This window comes from Mobula birostris, chromosome 29 (genome assembly GCF_030028105.1).
Source record: "Mobula birostris isolate sMobBir1 chromosome 29, sMobBir1.hap1, whole genome shotgun sequence".
NCBI classification, from domain to species: Eukaryota; Metazoa; Chordata; class Chondrichthyes; order Myliobatiformes; family Myliobatidae; genus Mobula; species Mobula birostris.
This window is the reverse complement of record NC_092398.1, coordinates 13,808,285-13,826,598: the sequence shown is the minus strand read 5'-3', so window position 1 is coordinate 13,826,598 and position 18,314 is coordinate 13,808,285. Positions and strand designations below refer to the sequence as shown.

At 41.0% G+C, this 18,314-nt stretch overlaps 1 protein-coding gene and 2 non-coding genes across 3 annotated transcripts in view; all 3 read left to right on the top strand.

The window, feature by feature from the left end:
- pum1 (pumilio RNA-binding family member 1) overlaps nt 1-18,314 on the top strand; it is a 95,982-nt gene that overhangs the window by 50,516 nt on the left and 27,152 nt on the right. Inside the window, 10 exon segments of the mRNA XM_072246846.1 lie at nt 931-1,024; nt 3,387-3,506; nt 6,066-6,211; nt 7,415-7,553; nt 9,259-9,402; nt 10,485-10,781; nt 11,990-12,226; nt 12,806-13,073; nt 14,275-14,404; nt 15,144-15,278. Of these exon segments, the coding sequence (XP_072102947.1) occupies nt 931-1,024; nt 3,387-3,506; nt 6,066-6,211; nt 7,415-7,553; nt 9,259-9,402; nt 10,485-10,781; nt 11,990-12,226; nt 12,806-13,073; nt 14,275-14,404; nt 15,144-15,278 (1,710 nt within the window).
- On the top strand, nt 5,406-5,488 carry LOC140190332 (small nucleolar RNA SNORD103/SNORD85). The gene has a single exon (XR_011883594.1). It is a non-coding gene; the product is annotated as a small nucleolar RNA SNORD103/SNORD85 (small nucleolar RNA).
- LOC140190322 (small nucleolar RNA SNORD103/SNORD85) lies at nt 8,091-8,171 on the top strand. The gene has a single exon (XR_011883584.1). It is a non-coding gene; the product is annotated as a small nucleolar RNA SNORD103/SNORD85 (small nucleolar RNA).

Genomic DNA, 18,314 nt, shown 5'->3' with positions numbered 1-18,314 from the left:
TGGTGTCAGTAGTTGCATAATCAGGACTTACAAAATGCACCAGCTGCTCATACGACCATCCACCACCTGCTCCCGTGGTTTCATATGACCCAGATGGGGGGTTGGGGGCCAAGCAGGTGCTACACCTTGCCCAAGGGTGACCTGCAGGCCAGCGTTGGGAAGGAACACCTTACACCTCCTTTGGTAGAGACATATCACCTCTCTGCCACCTGCTGTTTTTTTTAATCAGGGTAGAGATTTAAAAAAAACAGGAAGTTTAAGAAGAGGGGGAGGAATTTTAAAGGGGATCTGAGTTTTTCAATGTTTGATATCTGCAGTGTCCTGCCAGAGGAGGGATACACTCACTGTTTAAACACTGAATAGGTAAGAGATGGAAGGATGCCAACTTAATACAGGCAAATAGGATTCGTACAGGTGAACAAAATGGTCAAGCAACAATTGGTAAGATGAGTGGCCTGCTTCTGTGCTGGTTGTTTTTGACCCTAATTAACGCTTACTGTGAACCTTAAACTTGTAGATCTGGAAGTAATCCAGGCACGTGCAAATTAACCAAAGATCATAGGGCTTCAGTTAAACAAAGTTTCAGGTTGGGTAGTATATGGCAGCCAGAAACCATTTGGAGAATAATTTTAATTTACTCTCTGTGGACTTGGTTGATCCTGACTGAGCAAGGTGTTGTTTTGACTGAGGAAACAAAGTTGCTGTTCCTAGCATAAGGGAGATTTTCCCATTCAGCATTTTTTTGAGGGCAGGCAGCCCCAAACTGACTGACCTGCCTCTCTAACCCAATTATGCTTCTGTCAGTTTCTTATCGAGAAACGGTAGTTTTAAAATAAGTCATAATAGGTTGGCAAAGCAGCGGCTAAGTTGGTCTGGTATTGGCATAAATATGTTGCATCAGAGTAAAAAAAATTCTTTCATTCTGTTTAGCTTTTCCAGAGGCAGAATGCGTTGACGGTTCAGCAGCTCACAGCTGCACAACAGCAGCAGTATGCACTTGCAGCTGCCCAGCAACCTCACATAGGTAAGGGAAACTTTATATTGAACCTGTCTCAATACCTATACTGCGCCCAGCTAAAAAAATTAAATTATCATTCATTAGTTGTGAAAATTAAACATTAATACATGTTAAATGTGGGACTATTGACCTGAATCTTTGATGTCAAATTTATTGAGATACAGCGCGGAAAAGGCCCTTCCAGCCCTTCGAGCTGCGCCGCCCTGCAATCCCTGGGTTTAATCCCAACCTAGTCATGGGACAATTTACTTACCAACTGGTAGGTCTTTGGACTGTGGGAGGAAATCCATGCAGCCACGAGGAGAACGTACAAGCTCCTTACAGTCGGTGGTCGGAATTGAACCCTAGTGGCCTGCATACCGTTAAGGGGTGTGCTAACCACTACGCCACCGTGCTGAACCTAAATTTAAAGGAAACCTGAAGAGAAAACCTTGTAGGTAATTGGTTACTTAATGTGGAGGGTGGGGAAAGAGTAAACAGTATTTAATGACAAAGGTGATGCCCTATTGTTACTTGGAAGGTAATCCAATATAATTAGGACCTACACTTCATTTATAGTTTCATTGCTTTCAGGAGCCACTGAGCTTTCAAGGAGATGAGTCAAATTTGAGCAAAAGTGCTCAAGGGCTTTGTTGAAGTAAAATGTATTAGGATGGCTCACTAAGTAAATTGTTAAGGGATTTTAAAATCAACCTGTAACCTTTTACTGGGTACATGTTGAAACAGATGCACTTGGTTCATCCCAACTCCAATTACTGTGTTTAATTACTGTCTGGTAAATAGAGGGAAATGGCTTCTGAGACATAATTGCTGCTTCACTGTTAAGACTGCAGCTTTTCCATTTGAGGAAATTTTCTGAATTGAATTATGTTGCCACTTCCTATTAGTTAGGTTACAGTCCTTTAAATCGTAATTAATCACAGTGCAGTAGTACTGGGAACACAGAAGGAGCAATGAAATTGTAGTACTATGATGCTTGATTAAATAATATGTTTTTATGCAACTTAATGGATGACCAGCAGGAGAATCCTTGATTTCCTCGACCATTATTTTATCTGTTTTGCTCATAAGAAGTAATAACGTGCATGTCATGGATTTGGGAACCTTCTTCAAAAATAGACCAGTGTGGTACCACTTAACCTTGATAAGATTATAAAGTCCTTAGTTGTCACTCAGGCATTGTTTGTATGTAAGCATTTGGAAGTGATAACATGCTGGAAAGAGTTCTGCATTGAGGGCATTTTGTGCTGTAATGAGATCTCGACAAACTGTGACTGGTTGGAGTGGGGTTGTTATGGATTTATCAATGTTTGCAGGTTCACTCCACAGGATGGCTCTGTAGTCTGTCTTGGAAATGCATCGTCCCATACCGTGAGATATAGGAGCAGATTTGCTGCATTTAACAACTAAAGGAGCAGAATTGGCATTCTTTTTCCACTTTAGTTATAATTGGTTGCAGTACACTTGAATCATTCAGTCAGTGGTTCAGCATACATGCCACAACAATTGCTCTCAAGCAAATTAGATACAATGTAATAACCTCCGTTTGGATCCACCGAGGATCCCAGATACTTAGATTTGATTGACTGCTTCTCCCTTCAAATTGTACACGCTACCCTTTCTGCTAGGCGAAGTTACCTGCAAGCCCTGTCTCAGCTAAAGCTCCGGGCCCCTCTCTCTACCATTGGCCGTGGACCTCTTTGTGACATTTCATCCTCGGCTGGATCCACGCCTTCAAACCACCAAATCTTCACCTTCCTTGTGTCCAGGGAAGGATCGGAAGATTACTCAACTCCAGACTGTGGGTCCCACATTCTCCCACCCCGGTTCTGATGGCCCTTCCCCCCCCCCCCCACCTTTTTATTTTGGAATTTTCTCCTTTCCTTAATAGTCCTGATAAAGAATCTCGACCCAAACGTCAACTACTTATTTATTTCCATAGATGCTACCTGACCTGCTGAGTTCCTCCAACGTTTTGTGTGTGTTGCTCTGTATTTCCAGAATCTGTGTTTACTATCTAATAGCCATTTGACTACTACTTAAGTTTGAATAACTCCTGTAGAGTGAACATGGGTTTCATTTTGCTACATTTTATGTGCCTGTTCCTGAGATTTTAATTTAAGTTTTTAATGCTTGTAGAAAGAGCTTCCTATAATTTTCTAAATGTTTGGTAGTCTGGTTGCACTTGGAATTAATCAGCTTCAGGTTCATGTGAGCAATCAGAACCAGAAACAAAGGTAATTTAATAACCCCATGTGAGCAATCAGAACCAGAAACAAAGGTAATTTAATAACCCCAGTGATTGTTTAAAATAAGATATGGAGGTGATTCTATGTGATTTTACATGTTTTATTCTTGTATTACACAGGTATGTTTTCAGCCGGCCTTGCTCCAGCGACATTTGTTCCTAATCCTTACATCATTAGTGCTGCCCCTCCAGGTACAGACCCTTACACTGCAGGGCTTGCTGCGGCTGCAACTCTGGCAGGTAAAACTTTGACAACCATTTCAGTGATCTGAATGAAGGTAATGGCAGTACTTGTTTAATTAGCCTCCTCCCCCTCCCCGCAGCACCATAGAAGGTAAGCGTAAGGAATGGTGTGTAAAGGGGAAACATTCAGTTTGTAATAATTTTTCTGGATGGAAAAGGACATGGAGTGCTGTGAATAGTTTTATCTCATTATGGATACTTTATCTCAATTGCTAGTCTTAGGTTTTTCTTGCATATCCATTTAAATTGATGATGGTCAGCCCACGCAGTGAAGCGTGTTTAGGGGGATGGAGGGTAAGTTTGTCAGTCAGTTTGAAAAGCGAAATGTCAGTGATTGAGCAGTGAATCACCAGAAGAGGCTGATCAGGCAAATGATGGGAGGAGGTAACGTTCATTGAATGACATTTTGATTAAAATAGAAGTAATTTGAGACCTATCATACAAAGCATTCCTGTGGAGGAATAGATTATTCTGGATCTATGTAGTGGATTTTTTTGTCCTTTTTCAGTAGAGTTTATTCATGCGCCCATCAGTTCCGTCATCTGTCATCTCGTACCAGGATGTTTGAGGCAGAATTAGTTGGCTGTGCCATTTCTTTGCAAGTAATTCCTTTGATCGTGCTTCAAACAGATGCTGAATGGAAAGGCATATAATCCCATTACCCAGATGCAGTCTTTGAGAAACATGGCATCAGATATTTTGTATGATCTTGGAAGTGATCTGGGAGGGTAACCCAATAATTGAGAAATTATTATTTTATTTGATAGCTCCTGAGCTAATTAAAGAAAAACACCTCATATTACAGGTGCATTTGTGAAGAATACATGTTGTATTTTTAAGTAACTGCATAATATTATTCTTTGTGAATGGAGAGGTTCAGAAAATTGTTACTTGGTCTCGTCTGCAGTGTTCTTCAAAGTTCATACTAGTATTTATTGTTACGTTAATAAAATAGCTACAAGTTAAATTTGTTTTCAGCTCCTTTTTGAACAGGGGCATCAAAGGCAATTCGCATCCGAGTCTCACATTGAATGCTTCTGTTATTGTTTATGTTTTGTGGGAAAAGTTAGAATAAAAAAAAAACTTCTCTTTGTTTAGGATGGTGGTGAATATTGGCTGCTGGGGTTGAGGCACTTGATGTTGCAATGATTGCTGAGCCTGGCAGTTAGCTTGCATACGTTTCAGCAGCAGTCGAGGTGACATCTTCAGTGCACAGTTGTTGGTGTTTCCCTCTGGGAGTGCTCGCATTTATATGGGCTCCCATTCACTTGCCTCGGCCCTGAAGAGGTGGCCATTCAAAACCGTGGCAAGTGAACGGGGCCTGTATATACGCGAGCACTTCCAGAGAGAACACCAATAACTTTGCAATGAGGATATCACCTCGACTGGTGATGAAACGTCTTCAAGCTTTGCGAACGCTGCCACCTCAAACTTCTCTTTGTCTTCCGCTCAGAAAAGATAGTGAACTATAGGGCTGATTTACTTTTGTGTAGTAATATTGGTCATATTTTTAAATATGACCAAATCATTAAAGCTTTTTTGAATGTGTTTTTATTTACTGCCGATTTTACTGCCTATGGCTTTTAGTTCAGAAAAATTCCCCTTAACAGGAAGGATGACTCCCAAAGCCGAAGCATAATGTACAATCATGAAAAGACTATTTTCAACACATGCTTCAGAACCTGTTCTATTATGATTGTGGATGTTGATTGTGGTTATGGCAAACCTATTCAGTGTGCGGTAGATAATATCCTTTTCATTAAGGTTTACACTAAGAATTTGCACTTCATCAGTGCCAAGTTTCCAGTGTTGCAAAACTGGATTCACTGGCATAAAGTAGTTTGCTGCAGAAAGGAAGCAGGCCATTTTATTTTTTACAAGTGCTAAGAGAGTTGGTCTGGCAATGATGACACACTTGCCCTCACTGAGAAGAATATTCAATAATGAAAACTTAATTCTGTACTCAAATCTGAGCCGGACTAACCACTTAGCTGATGAAGCTCTAAATCAATGTTGTTACTTCTGTTAATAGTTTATCCGTATGCATCTCTTGCTGTAGGTGAGGTAGGAATGCAATTGTATTTGAGGAAAAATGCTTTTATGTGGGGATGAAAAACTTCTTTTCAATTGATTTGATTTAATTTTGTGCAGCTGGACAATATGCCAACCTTCAATAATCCAGGTTTAATTTCAAACATCTGTTTGTGCCTTTAAACCTTCCAAATAGTCAATGGTTAATATAGAGTTGATGCAGTTTAAGAGGCTATTCTAATATACTAAATTCAGCTGACATGTGAATCAATACCTGAGTTCATTAAGAAGGCCCAACTCTTATATAGTCTTATAATCTTTAAGTAAAAGTTTTGGTATCGGGAACTTCTGCAAGAAAGGAATAAGATATATGGAAATGAAGTCATACAATTTGTGGCTTATTGATTGGACAAATGGATTGGTTGAAATATCTTTAATGAAAGCTCATTTGTGATGTTCCTTGGATTTGTGCAATAATGTTAAAGTTCAACATTTTGTTTCCAATGCCATTGTTTGCTGTATTAGGTCCTGCAGTGGTCCCACATCAGTACTATGGTGTTCCGTGGGGTGTTTATCCAGCAAATCTCTTCCAACAACAAGCTGCAGCAGCTGCAGCTAACAACTCAGCAAACCAGCAGGCTGCATCACAGGCACAGCAGGGCCAGCAACAGGCAAGTCACTTGCATATTTAACCAGCTCGTTGTAAGAGAACGTGACAGTGAATAAGGAAAACTGTGGGAGTGGTAATAGCTAATTTATGATTATGCTGAAGTCTTCCATGATATTATCACCTTTAAGGCATTTCTAGGATTATTAGTCTGTGTTTCAATGATTTGGATCAAATGTGTGGTTAAAAACAGTAACAAGTTATTTATGCAGCCTGACGATCATGACAAATCTGCTGTCATTATTTGAAGATCCCAGCCCAACTAGAGTACACTGATGCCTGAGAAAAACCTAATGTGGAGGGTGATCCTGGAATTATATTGGAAATCTTGGTGATCTTCTTTCATTCAGCAAATAGCTGAAGCATACAAACAAAGTCACCAATTTGGTTGTATTGCTTAAGTGAAGTGCTGTGTTTCAACTTGCAAGCATTTGATTAGGAAAGTCAACAGCAGCCAAATCTTGTCCTAATTCTAGTACATCACCCTCTGCCAGGCATGTCAGAATTCAAGAAATAGAAGTAAAGTTGGCAGTTTAAGCTGTTGCACTTTTAACTAAGTTTGTGGCTACTCTTTTGCCTATAATGATACTCCTTAATCAGTGCCAAGAGTGTTAATTCTCTAAAAACTAAAACAATGTCTGTTTATCTTGAATATGCTTCACAGCCCTCTTGGGTAATGATTTACAAACTCAGGTAGAGATATTTCTTTTCAATCTCTCCTGATTGGCTGACCTGTTACTTTGAGACTCCAATTAAAGGTTCTAGGCATGTCAGCCTCATTTGGACATTTATCCTGTTAAACCTTATGGGGTGTAGAAGGTAAATCGTTTGTCATTGTATATCCAGATTCTGACTTGTTCCCATAGCTGCCTTGTTTATCTGTTTGCTCTATTTGGGTTTCTGATCAATGGTGAGCACAGAATGTCGATAGAAGGCTTGGCAATAAGAATGTCATTGTGTGTTGTTGAACTTTTGGTACCTTCTGTGGCACGAATGCTACTTGTAGCTGGTGCTTCAATATTCTTGTTGTCTACAGGCAAGGAATGCTTCATTGAGTTGTAAATTTTGCAATCATCGAAGACTGTCCCCAATTTGCCTTTGTGCAGCTTTGTACCCAGTTATTTTTTGATGCTCTTTTAAAATCTTGTTCAACACGTTACTTCATTGGGTGAAGATTTGATGATCCTTTCTTTGTCTTTTATACCAGGTTCTGCGTGCTGGAGCCAATCAACGACCTTTGACCCCAAATCAAAGCCAACAAGGCCAACAAGCAGATAGCCTGGTAGCAGCTGCTGCTGTCAACTCAGCTTTAGCTTTTAGCCAAGGACTGGCTACTGGAATGCCAGGTAAGATGCCATTTTACTCCGTCCAGCAGAGATGTGTTTTATTTGGTGGTTGGTGGTTTGCTAAAAAGGTGGCTTTGTAAAGAGGCTAATTATTAGCATTGTCAGAGCATGGTTGTATAGGGTAAATTGTTCATTTCCCTTAAATACTTTTATGACCATTTGCAATAAATAATGCAAAGCAAATTTCTGTTACATGATTTAAATTATAACTAGTTTGAAGTTTGTTTTAAGCAATTGAAATCTCTATGCCTATCCTCCTCAATGCTGCAGTTAAACTCAGACAGATCTTTTGGGATAGAATTTGTTGTGCAGTGTGACTGTTTATTGATGGATGTTATCATAGTGACAGAACAGAATCAAGAAGAAGTGTAGTTCCAATTTGCACTTTTCAGTGTTAACTCATTCTGGTATCAGCTGGTATCAAGTCCAGCTATAATGATCGATGCCCATAATGTTGATGGATAACTTTAAAGATGGGGTTTTCCTACTGACTGTTATGTTAAAGGTTTTTTTTTGGAACTGCATTCTTTTAATTTGTCTGGCAATGATGACACACTTGCCCTCACTGAGAATATTGTTCTACCGTGAGGATGTCACTTGTTCACGACCTGAGCCAGCCAGGGCCTGTGTTACAGGCCAAAGCAGTAACTTGCTTAAAACACTTTTTAAATGTTATAATAGTTCTTCATATTTAGTCTGTGTACCTATGCTAATGCATACTTTAATTTCCAGTTGTTTAAAACACATCCCCAGCGCTTGTTATTACTAAATATAGCAAAAGGTTTGTTCTTTAGGCTGTGTGAAAGATTGTAGAAGAGTGTGGCCAGAAATTTGGTCATTCATTATATCACAGGGCACTTCAGAAAAGGAATTCAAAGCAACTAAATGGCAAAAGAAAGAGTGCTGGGGGTGGGGGCAAGTTAGAGTACAGGATTGAGCCACAGGATAGAATAAATCAAATGCAACAATAGGTTTTGAAATGAAATACTCCACTGTGTTTTGCGAATAAGGTGAGGGCAATGTCAAGAGGGGATCCTAAGCACTAAGACCAAGGATTTACAAACACGAGCTGCTGCAGATGTTGGAAGTCCAGAAAAACACAAAATGCTGGAGGACTGTGGCAGGTCAGGTGGCATCTATGGAGAGGATGAAAGAGCGGGCGTTTCTGACCTTCAGTCAAGGAAGGGCGAAGAAGGTGGGAGAGGGGAAAGGGTGTACAATCTGGCAGGTGATGGGCGAATCCAGGAGATGGGAAAGATAGGTGGGTGGGGAGGGGGGGGATGATGCAAGAAGCTATGAGGTGATAGGTGGATGAGGTGAAGGGTTGAATAAGATGTAATCTGATAGGAGAGGGGATTGGGCCAGGGAAGGAAAGTAGGTGATTGCAGATTTATATTACAAAGAATTGATGCCAATGAGAACTGGCTGTATTGTGTGTGTGTGATTTCAGTGATGGGAGAAGTGTTGACAGGACAATGTGGAATTGACAGTGACTGAGAGTTTTAAACCAGATGATTCTCAGCTTGGGTACAGGTAAAGAATTTTAGGCAGTGGCCAGAGGAAGCATAGCGATGGAAGTTCACTTGGAGTTGGAGAGGGCAAGGTGACCCTCCTTCAGCCTTTGCCCCTAGATCGGTTTCCGTTTGACATTATTGATTGTTAGCAGGTAGTGCTAAGTTACGACCATAATCATGCCTTATTTCAGGTTATCAAGTCCTTGCTCCAGCCGCTTACTATGATCAGACAGGTGCTCTTGTGGTGAACGCCGGGGCTCGGAATGGCTTGGGGGCTCCTGTGCGCCTTGTTGCTCCAGCACCTGTCATTATAAGTCCATCCGCAGCCCAAGCAGGTAAGGTTGGCTTTTTGGGAAGACGACTGAAATTAGATTTATATCCTTCAATTCTATTTGTTTACAAACCGACAATGTTCACTGCATCTTAAAACCAAATCCTGATGGATCATTTCAGATGTGTACTGTTTTAAAACTGAACCCTGCTAGGTCATTTCACATGTGCATTGTTTTAATTGACGAACTTGTGAACCCTGCGGTATGACTTGCCGGTAATTCTTCGGTGTGTGCTAGTTCAGCTTTTGATGCTGAATTTTAATTTCTCTCTGGGGTCATAACAGATGAAACTATTGATTCAGCAGAGAAATTTCACAGCTTCACTACCATTTCCTTTCCATTTTCTCACATCCCACCCGAGTGCCTGCGTGTTTTCTAGCTCTGCAGTTCAATTTGGGTGATCTTGAGGTCGGACTGGTTCAGATAACATTCCAAATTTGGGTGTATTCGGTAATTATCCAAGGCATCAGGTGCATTGCAGAAGAAACCTGTTATGCTGGCCAACCTGTTAAGTATTCTAGACTGACATGGTAGTTGGTCATGAATTGTTGGGAAACTAGCTTCCTCAGCATATTGCACACCTTAAAAACTGATTTATAAAATTCTGGGAATTTAATCATAACATCATAATACATTACAATGTAATTGTTCAGATTTATGTATTCAGATTTACTTCGTTTGAGGTGCTAGTGCATGAATGGTGTAGTTATAAAAGTTTTCTTTCTGTAATATACTGATTCCTCAAATGTTCAATTACAAGTTAATGTTCTGTAACCTAATACTGGGCCTTTGCAAAAATGTAACACGAGACATGTTGTAAAACATCAGATTGTAGTGCAGAGCAAACTTTACAATATTTGTTCCTCCTCAAACCTTTTGTGGGATTGGTCATGAGCATGGCAATGACATAATGTCAAGAGCACACATTGTTTCGTGGGAGGTTGAACCTAACCTGGTTTGCCATCCATGTTCCTGCAAAGGACGTTCATAATCTGACAACAGTTGGTAATCTTGCTGTGTTTGGTTGAAATCCCGTTGTCTACATGTTTAGTGCTAGGCACTTGAATAAATCTTTTGTATTCCAGCAGTTGCAGCAGCAGCCGCCTCAGCGAATGGAACAGCAAGTGGCTTAGCAGGGACATCAAATGGCTCCTTTCGCCCAATGAGTAATCAGCAGCCTCAACAGCAACCACAGCAACAGCCCACCAACAGTTTGGCCTCAAACTCATTCTATGGTAACAATTCCCTGTCTAGCACTTCACAGAGCAACTCACTGTTCTCTCAGGGGTCTGGCCAGCCTGGTGGCACCTCCCTGGGCTTTGGAAGCACTAGTTCACTTGGGGCAACACTCGGATCTGCACTTGGAGGATTTGGATCAGCAGGTATATTTAAACTGTAATCGTACAATACTAAGTGCACAACTTCATTGTACAAGCTCAGCCGTCGTGTTTCCCGTCAGGCATGCACCTTGCTTTGGACTATTTAAGATAGTGGTCCACGTTGTACCTACTTGAAGAGCAGAAACTTATTTTTGTTTCTCCAGCAAGAAGTTCCACACTATAATCTTAAGTTCTTAAGTAATTTATTTGACATAAAAGGTAATGGCACATACCAAACAGGTAATAATCTGATACTTCATTCTTGCACTGAGGTGTCTTCAGCTTAATTTCAGTTCACTTTCACCAGTCTTCAATATTATGCCATTGCAATCCCCATGAGCAACACAACTGCAATAGTCATTATTTTCCACCCTAACAGTTTAAAGAAATTATCTTTTCAGTCTTGTTTGCAAGGATACTATCTGTATCTACACTGCTGGGTGGTTTATGCTATTATAAGTGAATTCAGCATGGGATTTTATCCACCAGTGAGAGTTATAGAAATTATAGTCATAGTATTTTTTTAAGGTTCAAAGGTTCATTTTTATTGTCAAAGTATACAACTCTGATATTTGTCTTCTCCAGATAGCCATGAAATGCAGAAAAGCCACGGGTGTTGTGGAAAGAAAACACATCAACCTCCCCCTTCAGAAAGCAACAGCACCACTAACATCAAACCCCCCAACCCCTTCCTCTCAAAAATGAACAGTGACAAAAGCATCAAACCCCCCCAACGCGCACGTGCGCACACACACGTGCGCACATAATCGCCCACACACACGAGCGTGCACATACTCGCCCACACACGCGCGCACATAATCGCCCCCCCCCCCCCCCCACACACACACGCGCGCATGCATTATCGCCCACACAGTAAAACAAGAATAATGGACCCTAAATCCCCAACCCCTCCTTAAGTATTTAGAAGAATTGGAGAGTATCTGATCATTATTTTTCCAAAAAAAGCAGAATTTGTCTCTCTGGGTCTTTTGATCATAACTAGTACAAAACATTTTTGGCTTTATTTGCTGAGTTGCTATCATGAGATTTATAATTAGCAAGTTGTGTTTATGTACCCAGATAAAATGCTTTTGGTGATCTGAATACATCAAAAAATGCCTTTAAAAGGCTTATTTGTGTGGCCTTGATAATGTGCACAGATGTTGCTATTGTAAAGAATTAAAAATAAACCACTTTTTAACTCTCTTAAGTTGGCAGCTCAAACACTAGCAGCGGCTCAAGGAGAGACTCACTAACTGGGAGCTCTGACCTATACAAGCGAACAACCAGCAGTCTCGCCCCTATAGGCCACAACTTTTACAATGGATTGGGCTTCTCATCTTCCCCTGGCCCAGTAGGAATGCCTCTTCCAAACCAAGGACCCAGCCACTCGCTAACACCACCACCATCATTATCGTCCCATGGATCGTCCTCGAGCCTTAATCTGGGTAAGAGGGGTGGGTAACTCTCAGTTAATTTTCTCTCGTTCTCATTATACCAGGATTTTTTTAAAGTAACTTGTTATGGATATTTTGCATGATGTTAGCAGTTTATTGTGTGATATTTGTTTTTTTACAGATTGTTAGAATTAGATTTGAACAGAAAGCAGAACTTAGTGCGAATAAATAATATGGTATTTGGAATTACATGGACAGGGCTGGGAAAAACAAATTGTTAATATGTCTTGAATCCACTGACTTTGGTATACCCCCCAGAGCTGTTCCATTCTGTCCTTTTATGGGACTTCTGTTTATTCATAGTTATTGATTTCATATGAGCTAAAATACATTTTCAAAGCTTGCCCCTTCGCACCACTGTGTTGTGCAAATCACAATTATGCTGGAAGTGTTACCTCACTGAAGGCAGTGGATGGTCCTTCTCATTGAAAGTTACTGTTATAATAAGCCTTTACCGTCTCAAAAGCTATTCATATCTAAACATTGCTTTCTTAACAAATACTAATATTTTGTGCTAGTTGCCTCAATGGACGTTGGATACATTAAAATCTTGATGCATTTGTGTGACAGGTGGACTTACAAATGGCAGCGGAAGATTTATTTCGGCCGCCCCAGGAGCTGAAGCCAAGTACCGCAGTGTTAACAGTGCCTCCAGTCTGTTCAGCTCCAGCAGTCAGTTATTTCCGCCGTCACGTCTGCGGTACAGCATGTCAGATGTGATGCCGTCGGGCCGCAGCAGACTACTGGAGGACTTCCGTAATAACCGTTATCCAAACCTTCAACTCCGTGAAATAGCTGGCCACATCATGGAATTCTCTCAGGATCAACATGGTTCAAGGTGGGGAAAATTGATGTATCTTGCAGCATCCAGCATTTAAACAATGCTTCCGAGCAAAGTCAGAAGGTTTAACCTCATTTAGTGAAGTACTACCATTACTTTTCTGGCTAATTAATTTTTTATTATGCTACTCTGTTGTTGCACTTGATCAAAGTATGGGTAAATAAGCAGCCGTACAATATTAAATGGAAGTTGGTTAAAAGGAAAGTTGCAGAATATTGTGCAAATAAAACCAAAGTAACCCTAGCTCCGATGACTTGTATAGGTAATAGATTGTTACGGAGTCATTTTGACAATTTTGTGGGAAGGCACACAACCATGTAACAGTTGGCCATTTCACAGCTTGTATTACAGAAGAAAAGCAAATGTGTCATATATCATCGTAAACAAGTGCAATATGTAACTTGCAAGTTGATAAGCATGAACTCGCAAGTTGATATGCACGCCCGGGCTGAGTAAAATTTGCACTGTTGCTTGGAGCTGGAGATAATATTATGAAGGATGCAGAAGGCATAGATAATGAAGACCGTAACCAGACAGAAGATTCTACTTGGTAAAGAGTACAGATTCACCCTGGAATGGGTTCACTGAAATTTGGCAACTTAGAAGATAGGGATTACCTTATTTGTCGCATGCACGTTGAAACATGGAGTGAAATGCATGATCAAATCTGTAAGAATTGTACAAGCGTCGCAGTGCTTCCTGTGTCAGGGTAGTATGTCCACAAATTAACCCTAACCGTACATCTTTGGAATATGGGCAGAGGAGAACATATGAACTCCTTCCAGGCAGTGGCAGAAATCGAGAAGCCTGGTGCAAACCACTGCACTACTGTGTCACCCTACTTTGTAGAATTTTGCAGTTGATGATTCCTGAATATGGTCCATAAACCACTTGGTGCGTGCCTCCGAGAGCCGATGTGCCTACGAGCACCATGATGAACTGCTGCTCTGGGCTGGTATGTCAGATCAGCTTGAAGTGCCTTTTAATGAGGTCACTGCTTGTAGCAGAGTAGTAAGAACTTTTGAGGAAGTTATAGGGTTGAGTAACATTTGGTCATTACTAGGAGAGGGGGTTGTTTAGAACCTCTTTCATGAAAGCTGATCTGTGTGTGATTTTCAAAGATAATTCAAAACATGCGAAGCATTTGGTATGAACTACAAGACCTTTCTGACTCCTTGAAATATCTTGTGGCCCCCAGGTTCATTCAGCTTAAATTGGAACGAGCTACCCCTGCAGAGAGACAGCTGGTCTTCAACGAGATTCTGCAGGCAGCCTATCAATTGATGGTGGATGTTTTTGGAAATTACGTAATTCAGAAGTTTTTTGAGGTAAGCAGGCAAGAGAAAATGGAGATAATAGTTTAAATTTTGTTTTACATTGCTCATGCTCACAGTGAAAGTTAAGGCCTTTGAAATAAAGAAATCAAAATTGGATGTGAAAAATGCAGTCTCCCTTTAATAAACAAGCTTGTGATTTTTGCTGTCCCAATCTCCAGTCTTCGGAATGGGAAGTAAAGCATTTTAGCTTCATTCCTGCTGACATATGCCACCTCCCCTATATTTTTGCCTGTTAGATCACCTTGTGGAATACCCAAATTTCCTTTATTCCTTGGCCTTTCTATGTATAAATATTTTCCCATTAAGGGTGCCAAGTGCTCAAGAGAATGAATGTTGTCTTTCCCAACTTGGATGAGGGACAGAGGTTGTCCTACGGCATATAGGGCTCAGTGCGTCGATAGGATTTCTACCTTACTGATTTATAACAGACACCAGCTTTCAATGGGATTTTGTAGATCATTTTTCTTTAATAAAACATATTGTTGCTGCTGCTGCTTTTGATAAAAAGATTGTCTGGATTTGTTTAATCTTCTGAGTATATATTCAGTCACTGGGGTGAAGCATCTTTACCCTGTGAGTGGTGGAGATGTTACCACTCAGTTTATTTACAGCTGGTGGATTGAAGAAGCATACAGGGTTGGATGAGGGAAGGAGATCTGATTGAAGCAAGAATGGCCTGTATCTGTGTTGTTGTGCTTTCCAGTAAAATGTTTGTGCTCCTTGTCTCTAGTTCGGAAGCTTGGATCAGAAGCTGGCTCTCGCTCAGCGTATCCGTGGACATGTTCTCTCTTTAGCACTGCAGATGTATGGCTGTCGTGTGATACAGAAGGCCCTGGAATCCATTCCCCCAGACCAACAGATCATTGTAAGTTTGATTTTAATGTATGGCCCAGCTATTTATTTCAGGCACTTTACACGTTTCCACAAGGGAATTTGTCATTCAGTCGTACATACATATACCACCAAGTACCAAAATGTGTACAATACAGTACATATAACTCATGCACGTTACACACGAACTTGTATTGCCACCAGTAAATTAACAAATAATGTGTATTTACAACACAAGTTTAAAAAGTAAACAATATAATGCTATTGGCACTTTTTACATGATGAGACCTGGTTGGTGGCAGGGAACTGAGTAGTCTTGTGGCCTGGGGGAAGAAGCTGTTTCCCATCCTGACAGTTCTTGTTCCTGCTGTCTGATGGTAGGAGGTCAAAGAGTTTGTTGGACGGGTGGAAGGGGTTGACAATGCCAAGGGCCCTGCGTATGCAGTGCTCCTGATAAATGTCTCCAATGGGTGCAAGGGAGACCCCGATGATCCTCTCAGCAGTCCTCGCAGTCACTTGTAGGGACTTGCAGTCAGGTGCCTTGCAGCTCCCGTATCGGAAGGTGATCGGGACACTCTTGATGGTGCTCCGTGAAAATTGGTTGGGGGTGGCGGGATTAGGGAAGCCTCACTTGCGTCAATCTCCTCAGGAAGTGGAGATGCTGCTGTGCTTTCTTGACCAAAGATGTCAAGTTGAGCACACATATTGAAAACATGTTTTTCTCTCCATTAAATTAGAATGGGCAGAACGTGATTAATGGTGGGTATACTTTCATAGAAATGGTAAAATAGAAAATCTGTCCATTATTCACTTTGCATGCTGACTTTGATTTCCTATACAGCTTTACAGAGTGTACTGTAAAGACAAAGAAAAATCCACAGTTCATATATAATTAATACCAACGTATCCATGAATACTACATCATTAATCTTTATTTGCACTGTTTGTCTTTGTATTGTAGATTTTTGTGCCTTTGCACTCTATTTCTGCTGCAAAGCAGCAAATTTCATGTCCTGTGACAGTGAAATAAATCTGAAATTACTTTTCACTTAGGAAAATTGACCACTTCAAACTTGGTCAAACTGCAGAATTAAGCTTAGACAAGATTATGCTTTCCAGGAACATAATCAAACTAGAATCTGGAGTATCTTAAGACCATGAGACATGGGAGCAGAATTAGGCTATTCAGCCTGTTGAGTCTGCACCATTACGTCATGGCTGAAATAATTGCTCTCTACTGCATTCTCCTACCTTATCCCTGTAACCTTTGACGCTCTGATTAATCAAGAATCTATCACCCTCTGCCTTAAAAATACCCAATGAATTGGCCTGCACAGCTGCCTGGCAGTGAATTCCACGGATTCACCACCCTCTGGCTAAAGAAATTTTTCCTCTTTTCTGTTATAAATGGATGTCCCCCTATTCTGAGGCTGTGCCCTTTGGTCCTAGATTCCCCCACTATAGGAAGCATCCTCTCCATGTCCATTCTATCTAGGCCTTTCAATACTTGATAGGTTTCAATGAGATCTCCCCTACCCTCAACAATCCTTCTAAACTGCAGCGATTACAGGCCCAGCGCCATCAAGTGCTCCTCATATGTTCACTCTCTTCATTCCTGGGAGAATTATAGTGAACCTCCTCTGAACCCTCCCCAGTGCCAATACATCTTCAGTAAGGGGCCCAAAACTGCTCTGGGTGGTCTGACCAGTGACTACTTAAACCCCAGTATTACATCCTTCCTTTTGTATTCTACACTGACTCAACCTGCAAATTAACCTGTAGGAAATCCTGCATGAGGACTCCCAAGTCCCTTTGCACCTCTGATTTTTGAGTTTTCTCTCCATTTAGAAAAAGGTCAACCCTTTTATTTCTTATGCCAAAGTGCATGACAATCACTTCCTGACACGGTATTCCATCTGCCTCTTCTTTGCCCATTCCCCTAATCTGTCTAAGTCCTTCTGCAGACACCTTGCTTCCTCCACCTATCTTGGTATCATCTTCAAACGTAGACATAAAGCCATCAATTCCTTCATCCAAATCATTGATATATAATGTGAAAAGCTGTTTCAATACCGCTAGTTGCTGGTAGCCAACTAGAAAAGGTTCTCTTTATTCCCTTTCTTTGTCTCCTGCCAGTCAGCCAATCTTCCTTTTGTCCATGCTAATATCTTCTCTATAATACCATGGGGTCTTGTTAAGCAGCCTGATGTGTGGCACCTTGTCAAAGGCTTTCTGAAAACCCAAAGAAACAATATTCACTGATCACTGATCAGGTAGTCCTGACGAAGGGTCTTGGCCTGAAACGTCGACTGTACCTCTTCCTAGAGATGCTGCCTGGCCTGCTGCGTACACCAGCAACTTTGATGTATGTTGCTTGAATTTCCAGCATCTGCAGAATTCCCGTTGTTTGAATATTCACTGATTCTTCTTTGTCTATCTTGCCTGTTATTTCCTCAAAGAATTCCACAGATGTGTCAGGCAAGATTTCCCCTTTAGAAAACCATGCTGGCTTTGGCATGATTTATCATGTGCCACCAAGGACCCTGTATAATAGATTACAAAATCTTTCTAATTACTGAGGGCAGGTTAATTGGCCTATAATTTCTTTTCTTCTGCTTCCTTCTCTTATTAAAGAGAGCAGTGACATTTACTACTTAACAGTCCTCCAGAGCCTAGTGATTCTTGAAAAGTCATTACTAATGCCTCCACTATTTTGTCAGCTACTTATTTCAGAACCCTGTCTCACTATACATTGCATCCATTTGTATACCAATTGTCCCACCCTCACCCTTATCACTCTGGTTCCCATCCCCTGCTAAATTAGTTTAAACCCACACTAACAGTTCCAGCAAACCTACCTGCAAGGATATTGCCTCCCTCAGGTTCAGGTGTAACCCATCCTTTTTTTACAGGTCATCCCTCCCCCCAGAAGCGATCCCAATGATCTAGAAATCTGAATCCCTACCCCTTGTAGCAATTCTACAGCCACACATTCATCTGCCAAATCATCTTGTTCCTCCCTCACTGGTATGTGGCATAGACAGCAATTCAGAGACTTCTACTCTGGGAG